The sequence below is a fragment of the Microtus pennsylvanicus genome, chromosome 7, assembly GCF_037038515.1.
Source record: "Microtus pennsylvanicus isolate mMicPen1 chromosome 7, mMicPen1.hap1, whole genome shotgun sequence".
In the NCBI taxonomy this organism is placed as follows: Eukaryota; Metazoa; Chordata; class Mammalia; order Rodentia; family Cricetidae; genus Microtus; species Microtus pennsylvanicus.
In genome coordinates, this window is record NC_134585.1 from 24,357,869 (window position 1) to 24,370,969 (window position 13,101).

Below are 13,101 nucleotides of genomic sequence, written 5' to 3' on the forward strand. Positions count from 1 at the left end.
CTGGGTGTGGGCATAGATGCAGAAGAACCAGAAGGTCAAAATTCCCTAATAAATAAGATAAGGAGTTACAAGCCAATAGTCTGTGAGGTAGGAGATCCTGTTTTCAAAACAAGTTCAGACTCATGGAAATTCACAAACTAACTAGATATTTGATCATTTGATATTATTATGCAACTTCTAGAAATCTATAAAGATATGATAATAACTCTAGTGAGTCTGAGTTCTCATCTTTAAAAGATAAGTACTCTTAGAGCTTGATCTAGACTGTTTCTAAATTCTTAGCTTGGTCACTAGCCTGTGGTGTGGTTGGCAGGTGGTATCTTTAGGAAAGTCACTGGGGTGTGCCTAGGTGATGCTGGAAATCCGTCCTTGCTGCTCTCTGCTTCTGAGCTGCTGTGGGGTAAGCAGCTGTGCTCCACCACACATTCTCTCCCCAAGATGCCCTGCCTTGCTATGAGCCCAAAGGATGCAGTGAGTGTTATGGTTATAGAATGAAGTCTCTGAACCCCTGAACCCAAATGGATCTTTCCTCCTTTTAAAGCTGTCAATCTCCGGCATTTTATCAGCGATACAAAGGTGTCTGACACACACATTATTATTAGAAAAGCAATGTACAAAATGGTTGCAGGAATCTAATGAAGTCTTTCTATTCTTGAATTGCTCATTAGCTCCCAATAAAAGCAAAAGCTTATTGATAGGAATCTGTGATTCTGTTCATGATGATGCAATATACACATCTGTGGTTAGTGGTTAGACTGTCAACATTCTGCAATGTCTAAATAGAAACCCTAACTTTAATTTCTTAGTAGACAAAGAACTTAAACATATTTTCAAGAGTTTATACTTAGAAATACTTACTCTAAAAACTCACTAACAATGTATGTCTGCATCATTTTGGGAAACAAAACAATGCGTACCACATGCACATTAATGCATTTTCATCCATAGTAAGGCAGTATGGCACACTGCTTTGTGCAGTTGTTCTGATTTTACTCTCTAGCACTATGCACAAACACATGCATATTCACACACACACACAATTAACTTTTTCCACTTTACCATTTTGATACCCTCCCCACGGCACAGCATTTCGTACTTCTGTCTCTCTGGCAGGTAATCCACAGCAATCCCTTTTTTCTTTGGTGTACTTTTCTGATCAGACTGGTCACCTGAAGCAGATTTATTGGTATCTTTTTCTTTAGTCATTATGTACTCAAAATATCTTAAGTTACCATTAGCTCTCTGATGTTCAGGATCTATTAGAGAGAAATAAAGAGTGTACATGGTCAAGTTTTCAGTTGTTCAATCATCAAAAAACTAATATAAACACAGGAATCTAAAGTTTATCTTCCTAATTAAAATGCTTTTGAGAAAGGAGGCACTAATGAAAGTTATTAGTACCAAAATAAGCATAACTAGCACTGCCCTAGTCAATCAGGACATAGAGCTGCCCTGGACAGAAACAGCTCTGGCGACAGAAGCAGTTTTGAACTTTTAGGCAGCAATTACTGCTTCTACTTTGAGAACTTTACTGACCAGCCCCAGAACAATGTTCAATCTGGTGTCAACACTTTAGATCCTTACTCAGCTGGGCATAGTGGTGCATGCTTTTAATTCTAGCACTTAGGAGGCAGAGGAAGGAGGATCTCGAGTTCTAGGCCAGCCTGGTCTACAGAGTGAGTTCCAGAACAGCTAGGGCTACAAGGAGAAATCTTGTCTCAAAAAAACCAAAAAGAAAACAAAACAACAACAAAGTTCTTACTCATTCATGTATTTTAGGTAATGGGAAGGATCATTTTGTGGCTACAAAGCAATCACTGTGGTAAAGACAAAGCAGACCCACTTCATAACTAATATTCACCACAGACAGATCAGTTTACATCTGAGGGCTGAGTAGACGTCAGCTCTAAATTTCTAAGTGTGAAGGAAAAAGGAAACTAAAGAGATGTAATTTTCGAACATGCCAAATTCACTAACTGCCCCAGAAATTACTAGTGATAATTTTTAGCTACATTCTAGTAAGTAAAAACCAATCCAAGCAACCACAGAGATAAAAATAAAAAGAACAGGAAGCAGAGGCATCACTTGTAGCATTAATCAAAGTATTTGGTCTGTAAATTATTTGTAGTTCTTTTGAAACAGATCACAATGTATGTTATGACATATAATAATAGAGAAAAATAAATGTGTACAGTGAGGGGCTATATACTATGATGGAAAAAAGTTGACTCTTTTTCTATATTAATAAATTTTCTACACAGAATATGAAGTATAATTTAATTTAAAAAAAAAAAAAGAAAAACAAATGTTATTGAACCAATATCTTGATTTATTCATCTAACTAAGAAACAAACCAATTATCATAAAGCTCACTTTCAGAAGATCAAACTTTTGGAATAGTCTCGCTTTTCTAACATCTATCATCTTTAAGATTTATTTATTATTATGTATATAGCATTCTGCCTGCATGTATGCCTGCAGGCCAGAAGAGAGTACCAGATTTCATTAGGGATGGTTGTGAGCCACCATGTGGTTGCTGGGAATTGAACTGGAAGAGCAGCCAGTGATCTTAACCTCTGAGCCATCTCTCTGGCCCCCAACATCTATCATCTTACTCAGGTACACATCTTTAATCAAAGTACTTGGGAGGCAGAGGCTGATGGATCTCAGTGAATTTAAGGGCAGCCTGGTCTACAAAAAGAGTTCTAGGACAGCCAGGGCTGTTACAGAGAAACTCTATCTCGAAAATTCAAAAAAAAAATTTATTAAATATACTTTCCTCATAATTTATTATTTTATATATTCTGAGATTCCATTTCCAAAGATTTCAACATAGCAGATCTTGGGTAGAAATCAAGGAATTCTGGGAAGCTGGAGAAATGGGTCAGGAGTTAAGAGTACTGCTGCTCTTGAAAAGGGCCAGGGTTCAGTTTTCAACACCCACATACTTTCAAGGGGATGCGATACCATCTTCTGGCCTAGTGATATACCTACACACATGCAGGTAAATACTCATACACATAAAATACATCACTTTAAAAAATTTGCAAATCATTTTCCTAGCATTTTGAATATGAAATGCAAAAAAGAATAATGTTCTTCAAAGGAAAGTGGTTAGCAATTACTATGGCTACATGGTAAGTAAATTTTCAACTGAGTTCTTCATCTAGATTTGACCTATTTCTTTATTTATTCATTATTTTGTTTTTTGGAGAGAAGGTCTCACTGTGTAGTCCTGGCTGTCCTGGAACTCAAGATGTAGATCAGGCTAGCCTTAAATTCGTAGAGATTCACCTGCCTCTATCTCCCATGTGCTGGAGATTCAAGGAGTGCACCACTATCGTCTGGTTGTTCCAGTTTCCCGGAGGAAGAGAATGGCAGAGGAACACAGCGACTGCTGTGATACCATTAGGTGAAAACTCAGTTACTGCCTACTTTGAGGGTAAGTGGTGAGAAGACAAAGGAGGTCTGGCGGGGCAAGTGCTAGACTTCTGGTGAAAGACACATGGCTGTGTGGTTGGAGACAAGTAATAAGCGGGTAAGTGTGCAAATATCGTAAATTAAGCCAAATAACATACCTAGTTCAAGAAGCTTCTTTGTGAGCAAAAGTGCCTTATCCAGGTCTCCCTGCTGGTACACTGCATAGCTCAAATAGTCTAGAACAGAGACTTTGTCTATGGTGGAAACCTCGCCTTCCTCCAGCTGCATTAGTGCTTGCTCCATCCACAGTTCCGTGTGGTAATAATCTGCTTCTGTATAGGCCACTTTGCCCAACTCAAAGCAGTCCTCGGCCGTTAGGAAAGACTTGTGTATCACTCCTACGAATAGAAAACACAGAGCATTGGCAATCTTCATATTGTACTATACTTACATAAACTTTCCAAGGCCACTTCACTTTGATTTGAACTTCTTAATAATCCAATAGTAAGAAAAGCAATAACCAGTTCAGTGTGGGTAACACCATCTTTAATCCCAGCACTCAGGAGGTAAAGTCAAGCAGTGAATTCTCTGAATTCAAGGCCAGCCTAGTCTATATAGTAAGTCCAGGACTGTCAAGAGTTATACAGGGAGACCCTGTCTCAAAACAAACAAATATACAATAAATTCAAAACAAAAATTAGCCTAATTTTATAAACAAACAGAATAATACGGTGTGACAGGATTACACAGCTGGTACAAGGGATGTGCCTCAAGTGCCTAAGGCCGAGGGGATGGCTCAGCAAGTAAAGGCACTAGCTCCAAGCTGAAGACCTAACTTCCTCCCTGAAACTCAGCAGAAGGAGAACTGACTCACAAGTTCCTCTGACTTCCACATGCATGCCATGGCACCCATATGGCATCCACACAAAACTGATGTAAAAAAGTGAGAAAAAAAACCCCCAAGATTTAGATGAAGTCATAAGCACATATGTTATTAATATCCATTTATCAAGTATATATGAAGCAGATGAAGTTACCAAAATGAAACATCAATCAAGATAAAACCTGCTATTATATAACACAGCAGGAATCATCTGTCTCAGAAGCAACAACAAAACTGATATCTAATGCCTAAGGAACAGTCTGAAAAAGAGATGAACGGAAAGATGCACCAAAAGAAAAACAAACCACTGACTAGTTTATCTTTTTAAAAAAGTCTTTTTGTTTCTAATTTTAGTGATTTGGATCTTCTCTCTCTCTTTTAATTAATTAAGAGTTTACCAATCTTATTGATCTTCTCAAAGACCTAACTGTATTTCATTGATTCTCTGTATTGATGCTGTTGTTTCTATTTGACTGACTCAGCCCTGAGTTTAATTATTTCTTATCGTCTACTCCTTTTGAGTGTTAGTTTCACTCTTGGGCATATACCCAAAGGACTCTACATTAAGAGACACTTGCCCAACCATGTTCACTGCTGTTCTATTCATAATAGCTAAAAATTAGAAACAGATGGCCATCAGCAGATGAATGGATAAAGCAAATGTAGTACACTACTCAGCTTTAAAAAACAAAACAAAACCCACACAGCCAAATGGATGAAGCTAGAAATAGAAAAAAAAAACAAAAACAAAAAACAAACCCAGACCCGAAAAGACAAATGTGGTATGTATCAGATTATATGCAGATATTAGCTGTTACATCAGTTTCACTGCAGATGTTAGGTACAGAATAAGGGACTAGTGGGAAGGATAGTCATAGATGTACAGGGGTGTGGGGGTGGGGCAAAGACAACAGGAATAGAGTATCGAACAGGGAAAGGGAGGGAAATGGAGTTAAGGCAGAGAATACAGGGAATGCTTCCCAATGGAGTCTCACTGGGTACACAAACCACACTTAAGGGTGGGCCCCATGCCCAGCAGCAGATGGTGAATACAAATGAATCCAAGAGTATTTTGAAGGTTTTCCCCTCATATGCTTTGCTGGGGCTTACAGATCTTTTGCTTAGATGTTATGGTTTCCAATTGTGTTTTTCTGGTTTCTATATGTGTGCAAATGTGTGTCTCAGAGTTTGTATGTGCTTCTTGTGGTTTTTTTTTTGTGCCCCCCCATTTTTTTTGTCCTATTTTGGTTCTTATCTTTTTAGATGCCTGTTGTATTCTAATAGGAGAGAGAAAGAAAGGGTGTGAATTTGGGTGGGCGGGAAAAGAAAGAAGGATCCTGGAGGAGCTGGGAGATAGGAAACTAATCAGAATATACTATATGAAAAAACTTATTTTCAATAAAATAACAAAAAATTCTGTTAAATTTATACATTATCCTAGTGAAGGAATGAACCCACCTACAATAGGCAGCTCTCCCTATTTCAATTTAATAAATTAAGCAATCCTCCACAGGCAAGCCCACAGGCCTATCTCTTCCCAGGGCACTGTACTTTGGTCAAATTGACAATTAATACTAACCAACAAGCTGATAAAAGAAAACCCAGCTATACATCCCTGTATGGTCTGTACTTGTTATATACGCAGGCTGGCCTCAGATTCATGGTAATAAAGTTTCAATGCTGAAACTGGCAGGAGACACATTTAACCACAGCAGATATTAAAATCCTAATAGCTTAATGTTGACCCTCATTACTGTGCTGCTGGTATATGTCTAAAATGAGTTCACAATTCAGCAAGCCTGGGCTGGAGAGATGGCTCAGTGGTTAAGAGCATTGCCTGCTCTTCCAAAGGTCCTGAGTTCAATTCCCGGCAACCACATATTGGCTCACAACCATCTGTAATGAGGTCTGGTGCCCTCTTCTGGCCTGCAGGCATACACACACGCAGAATATTGTATACATAATAAATAAATAAATATTTAAAAAAAAACAAAAAAAAACAATTCAGCAAGCCTAAGTGTTTTGGGGCCATGCAAAGCACATGGGGGGAGTATGTACATTAACACATGAGACATCACAGTAACAGTCTGTAAATGACAACATTCTGGCAGTGTTGTATGAATAAGCATAATGATAAAGGGCAGAAGATCTTTAGCTATTCTGCTTTGGTAAAGTGATTATGAATGTTTTAGTTATTATCTATTCACAATTATAACAGAAGACTGTCTGGGGATTGGGTTTTTGAAAAAGAAAGAAAGAAAAAAAGACAACACAGCATCTTCAGCTGAGATTATTCCACGGCTGGCATGAAGGAAACAAGAGCAAATGGGCGAGAAAATGGGGGAAATGACACAAGCCCTCTAAGGCACCGTGTTTGCTCACCTCGTTAGCCTCATGTCTCACTGCTCTCACCAACCACACCCCATGCCTAACTCATGCATGTTCCACTGGAACTGTGCTAAACCACACAAAGTTCTTGTTAGCCCATGTGATACATTAATCCCAGCACTCGGGAGACAGAGGCAGAGGCAGACGCAGAGGCAGAGGCAGACGCAGAGGGATCTCTGGGTTGAGTCTACAGAGCAAATTCCAGGACAGTAGGGTCTACACAGAGAAACCCTCTCAAAAAGCCAAAATCAAATCAATCAAACAAGCAAAAAAAAAAAAGTGTTTGTTACTTATCTGAGTAAGATAGGTTTTCTCCCTTCTGGTCTTCAGATATGTTCCTTCTGTCTAGAACACTTTTTCCTTGCCTACTCCTGTCCACCTCCTCACCATTCTCCTGGCTAACACTTTCTTCATTAGATCTCAATTATTTGAATAGGTCTTCCATGAAGTCATTTTCACATATATGAAGCCCAGAATTAAGATCCCTTCTGTGTGCTCCTACTATATCCGGAAGCTCTCCCTTCCTGGCATTCATTATCTTAAGAACAGAAGTGCCTTAAATGACAAAGGTATTGTCTTGTGCATTATATAATTTTTGTACTGATCTTAGTGTTGTAATTTAAAAAGCAGCATGCAAGAATGCAAGAGAAAGGTGCAATACAACAGAATTCACATGAAGGAGTTTTTTATTGGAGGAAGGGAATGGAAAAAGCAGGGAGGGGAGGTGGGAAATGGGCCTCTGGGGACAAGAGTGGCAGAAGAGAGAAAAAGACAGGCAGAGAAGCAGAGAGGCAGAGAGAGGGGAGGATGGAGAGAGACAGAGAGAGATGGGAGGTGGGCAAAACCCGCCTTTTAAAAGGGAATGCAGTGAATGCGTACAGGAGGTGCTCTTAGTGGCTGCAACTGAGGATGTATCCTATCAGGACCCCAAGGGCAGGCCAGTACAGATGCCCGATTATTAATACTTAGTAACTGCACATATGACATAATTAATGCCTATTGAATGTGGGATTGTAAACCAGAAGCCAAATTTTAAATGTTATAATCCTATCAAATGTTGTAATGCAGTTAATAGAAATAGAAAATAGAATACAAACCTGATCACTCCAATAAGTATTTGTTTATTAAAAAATCTTACTTAATATAAAATATTAAATTTTACCATCCCACAATGTATACCAAATGAAAAAAAGATGTACAAAAAAAGCATCTTTAGCCAGGTAGTAGTGGTGCACACCTTTAATCCCAAAACTGGGAGGCAGAGGTAGGTAGATCTCTGTGAGTTAAAGGCCAGAGTGTCAGGACAGCTAGAGCTACATAAAGAGAAACTCTGTCTCAAAATGGAAGGAAGGAAGGAAGGAAGGAAGGAAGGAAGGAAGGAAGGAAGGAAGGAAGGAAGGAAGGAAGGAAGGAAGGAAGGAAGGGCATTTTCATCAACAACCATCTCTTTGGTTACTGAGAAAACCAGTTTCAGTCTGACTACAGACACATTTCACTTCTCCGGTGATAGTGAAAGAACATACTGAGCCACAAACTCACAGAAAAAGTGACAGAAGCAAATTATCATAAAGTAAGATATAACTCAAAATTTTTGCACAAAAGTTTTTGACCAATATAGTTACATACTATAGTAGGTTGCTTTATAGTACAGAACATTTTAATATCTGCCCATATTCAGAACATCTTAGCTTTCAGTTAATGAACATAAAATGATTAATCATCTTACGATTTTATCTACAAAGCATTTAATTAATATCAGATGTTCTAAAAGGAAAACTAGAAAAATGACTTTTGTTATATACTGAAATTCCTTCCTTAGGCTGTTGCTTTGACTGTATCAAGCTAAAAGCATGATCTCCTACCATTAACTATCAGAGAAGGGAGCTTTTCTTTTGTTCTCAAAGGATAGCAGCAAGTAGGGCTACTGAGATGGTCCCATCAGGTGGATCACCAGATCCCACGGAAGAAGGAGAGAACCAACTCCCAGACTGTTCTCTGACCTCTACACATGTGCCATGGCACGTGCATGCCCCCACATACTCTCACAGCCTTGCAAATACCAACAGCAAATAACTTTGTGAGCTAGATAGCCAGGTATAGCAGTATATGCTTGTAATCCCAGCACTCAGGAGGTTGAAACAGGAGACCAGCCTGATCTGCAGGAGACCCTGTCACAAACAAATGTTAATACATAAAATTACTCATATTTTCCTATGGGCTGAAGAGAGTAGCTAGGTGACAAACATTGATGGATGGGAAGAATTCTCTTACCTGGAAGATTACCCTTTGAGATGGTGTCTGTGTCCAGATTGTAGGTGTCTTGCAGACGAAACAGAGCTTTAGCTGCCCCAACCTGATCTTCATCATTAGGGAAGTACTGCCTCTGAATGGTCAGGTTAGAGATAAAGCCTTGAAATAAAAAAAATGGTGGGGGAAGGCTGGGCTATAAAAATTCATTGACTTTTAATAGAAACAAACTGACTTTTAATAGAGTATTATATTTCAAAAAACTTAACCATTTTTCTACCTTACCATGAAATTTCCACATGTTCACAAAAAAAAAAAAACCAACAACAAAAAACCTCACACTGACTGAGATGGAACAGACCATTCATTAACTTCAATTCCCTACTCCCATTAAAAAGTAAGCAACCTGAGGTCACTTCATAATTACATTCCTATTAGTAAAGCTCTAATAATAACTGTTACACAACTTAACAAGGAAAAAACAAACAGCCCAGAGGCCAGGAATGATAGCACATGCCTCTAAACCAAGAACTCCAACAAAGGTAAGAGGACGGCATGTGTTGAGTGCCAGCCTGTCTCAAAATGCCCAAAGAAGTCAGGCATGCTGGCCCACGCCCTTAATCCAGCATGTGGAGGCAGAGGCAGGCAGAGTCTGCGAGTTGCAGACCAGCTAGAACTACATAGTGAGACCCTGTCTAAAAAATACACAGAAGAGACAGAAAATACAAAACTGGTGATGTAGGGTCAATTGTAGAGAACCTGTATAAAAGGTGCAATGCCCTGAGTTCCATTCTCAGGACCCTTTCCCTGACAGACACAAGCACTACAGGATTCATATAAAATATCTTAAAATCAAAATAACAAAATGAATTACTTGATAACTAGAGCTCCTAAGGAGAATGGATTATAAACACTCCTTAAAAACAAAAAACAAGATCAAAATGTTATTCAAAATTTTAATAACACTAATGTCACCACTGTAAATAGTTTGTCAACTATATGTATTCTGATCACTAAACATCAGGTATTTTTTTTTAATTAATGGGAATGTACAGACCAATCTCACTCATGAACACTGGTACAAAAATACTAAATAAAATACTGGCAAATCGAATCCAAGAACATATCAGAACCATCATCCACCATGATCAAGTCGGCTTCATCCCACAGATGCAGGGATGGTTCAACATAATCCACCATATAAACAAACTGAAAAATAAAACCCACATGATCATCTCATTAGATGCTGAGAAAGCTTTCAACAAAATACAACATTCCTTCATGATAAAGGTCTTGGAGAGAGCAGGGATTCAAGGAACATACCTAAACATAATAAAGGCAATATAAAGCAAGCCAACAACCAACATCAAACTAAATGGAAACTCCCAGCGATTCCACTGAAATCAGTAACAAGACAAGGTTGTCCACTCTCTCTGTATCTATTCAATATAGTTCTTGAGGTCCTAGCTAGAGCAATAAGATACCAAAAGGAGATAAAGGGGATACAAATCGGAAAAGAAGTCAAACTCTCACTGTTTGTTGATGATATGATATGATAGTTTACATAAGTGATCCCAAAAATTCTACCAAGGAAATTCTACAACTCATAAACACTTTCAGCAAGGTAGCAGGATACAAAATTAACTCAAAAAAATCAGCCCTCCTGTACACAGATGATAAATGGGCTGGAGAAGAAATCAGAGAATCAACACCCTTCACAATAGCCACAAATAGCATAAAATATCTCGAAGTAACTCTAACCAAACAAGTAGAAGACTTGTATGACAAGAACTTTAAATCTTTGAGGAAAGAAATTGAAGAAGACACCAGAAAGTGGAAAGGTCTCCCACGCTCTTGGGTAGGTAGAATCAACATAGTAAAAATGGCAATCTTACCCAAAGCAATCCTCAGATTCAATGCAATAAATGGTCTCAGGAGGAGTATAATGGGAAAGCCAGCTCAAGATAAAGAAGTAGGCACAACCATCTGCCATTACTTTTCATGGTCCTATAGGTAGTAGTAGTAGTGTTCCTTCCTTACCCACAGGAGACCCACTGCAAAACTTTTAGTCGTTAAAAGAAAGCATGGATAGTGCCAAAACTTTGAAAAACAAGACTGTTTTTCCTTTCACATACATATGCAAGTTCAACCAGTATCTTTTCTAGCTAACTGAGATCATGTATATATAGCTTTTGTAATCTGAAGTGCAACAGCAGAACTATAAAGAATTTCCTTTCTTCACAATTTAATGAACATTAAGCTTATTCTTACCAAGGTTCTTAGCAACTTTTATGTTTTTGCCTTCATTTCTAAGTCAAGAGCTTTCACTTACAGAACATTCTATTGCTTCTCTCTGACACATCCAAATTGCAGCATCATTATGCTTGCACTTGTGGATCATGTGTGCTCCACGCGTTACTTAACACTATGAAATGTGAGATCACAACAATGCTCTGAGAACAGAGGGCTGCTAAGGACTAAGGGCAGGGATATGCTGCAAGGAAGGGGCCTCACAGTCCAGCAGGGCAGCAGAGGAATTCATCTCAGTCAGAAAGGCACAAAACTTAAAATTTCCTGTTCAGTTTGGAAGTTTTCCACACTGGAGCTGTGGCTAACTGTAACTACCATGGATAAAGAGACTGTAAGGTGTCCTTTACTGCTTGCTAACACTGGTAGCATTCTAGAGAGCATATTATCTACACAGATGGTTCGGCCTACATCTGTTTTCTTTCTCTTTTTTGTATCAGTAATGTATCCAAACAGTTGAACTTCTACTGTACACTACAAAAATCCCTTTACCTCATTAAATTCAGGCCTGGTTTTGTTTTTTTTTTAATCAGAATATCAACACTCCAACTACAATTTTAATATTTTGTGTAGAAAGATTTGAGTATTAAGGTCTCTAGGTTCTTTTTTTTATTTATTGCCTACGATAAGTAAAATAACCCTAAACACAATATACTAGGTAGAACACAGCTAAAACTCTTCTTTGTAACTCAATTCCCAATGTTTTTACCCTTAGAAATGAAGTTCTATTCCAAATAATCTAATCACTTCTATAGATCAAAAGGCAAAAATCACCCATTCTGTCAAGAATATTAGAAGTTACTATTTTTTTAATAAAATGCTCCAGATTTCAACTATCTCTAGTCAAACAAAACATACATGCAATAATTCAATTATAACATAAACCTCTGCTATACTAGGAATGAGTTGGTTTTGGGTTCTGAAGTCTCTGTAAACTCACCATCTGACATATCCTTGAGGATCAGATTCTCCAGCTCACTCCATTCAGTGTTCAGACGCTTCATTAATTTGAATGCATTTACAGGATGCCCAACAAACCCTTCTGGGTCTTTGGTTGCCGTACTGGTTAGTCGGTCTAACTTCTCTGCCCATCTAAAGATATAAGACATAAAAGTAGTGAACTAAGCCAGGCATGGTGGCACATGCTTTTTTTGTTCCTGAAAAAAAAATTTTTTTCCATACAATATATTCAGATTAGTTTCCCCTCTCCCAACTCCTCTTCACTTCCCCACCAACCCAAATCTGGCACATGCTTTTAATCCCAGCACTCAGGAGGCAGAGGCAAGTGGATCCCTATGAATTCAAGGCTAGCATCATCTAGCAAGTCCCTCCTGACTTCCTGAAAAAAAAGTGTACCAAAGAAAAATTACACACAAGTAAAGAACTTGGGAAAAGTAACTAATTATAAGGTTTTCATTTAAAGATACTATTTATAATTTCTTTTTAAAGTAAAATTATAAAGACTCTAAAGCATAAGATCTTATAGATAAAAATCTAACTTAATAGAATCAAAAATACACAACTTTTCTGTTTTAGATTATTTCTCACAAATGGAATCTCATCTTGGTCAAAGCTAAAATTTTAATCACTCAAAACTTTCATTTCCTCATAAGTTCCAAGAGGCTAAAATTATTATAATAATAAAAATAAAATGGCCCTGTCTAAATTCTGTTAAGTATGCATTTAAAGCAACTTAGACCCTAAAAACAAATTTGTACTTTTTTCTTATTTTTTTTTTTGTGTATGAGTGTTTTGTCTGCATGAAAATATGCTTACCATATGCATGCCTGCTGCCTGAGGCCAGAAGAAGATATCAGATCTGGGTCTGGGTCTGGGTCTGTGAGCCACCTTGTGGG

General features: G+C 38.1%; 1 protein-coding gene across 2 annotated transcripts in view; it reads right to left on the reverse strand.

Moving 5' to 3' along the window:
* Positions 1–13,101, reverse strand: part of P4ha1 (prolyl 4-hydroxylase subunit alpha 1) — a 59,127-nt gene that overhangs the window by 26,027 nt on the left and 19,999 nt on the right. For both annotated transcript variants that reach the window (XM_075980216.1, XM_075980217.1), the window contains exons 4-7: positions 12,186–12,337; positions 8,963–9,100; positions 3,579–3,818; positions 1,060–1,256 (exon numbers count right to left, since the gene is read on the reverse strand). In XM_075980216.1, the coding sequence (XP_075836331.1) occupies positions 1,060–1,256; positions 3,579–3,818; positions 8,963–9,100; positions 12,186–12,337 (727 nt within the window). The remainder of the gene's footprint in view (positions 1–1,059; positions 1,257–3,578; positions 3,819–8,962; positions 9,101–12,185; positions 12,338–13,101) is intronic.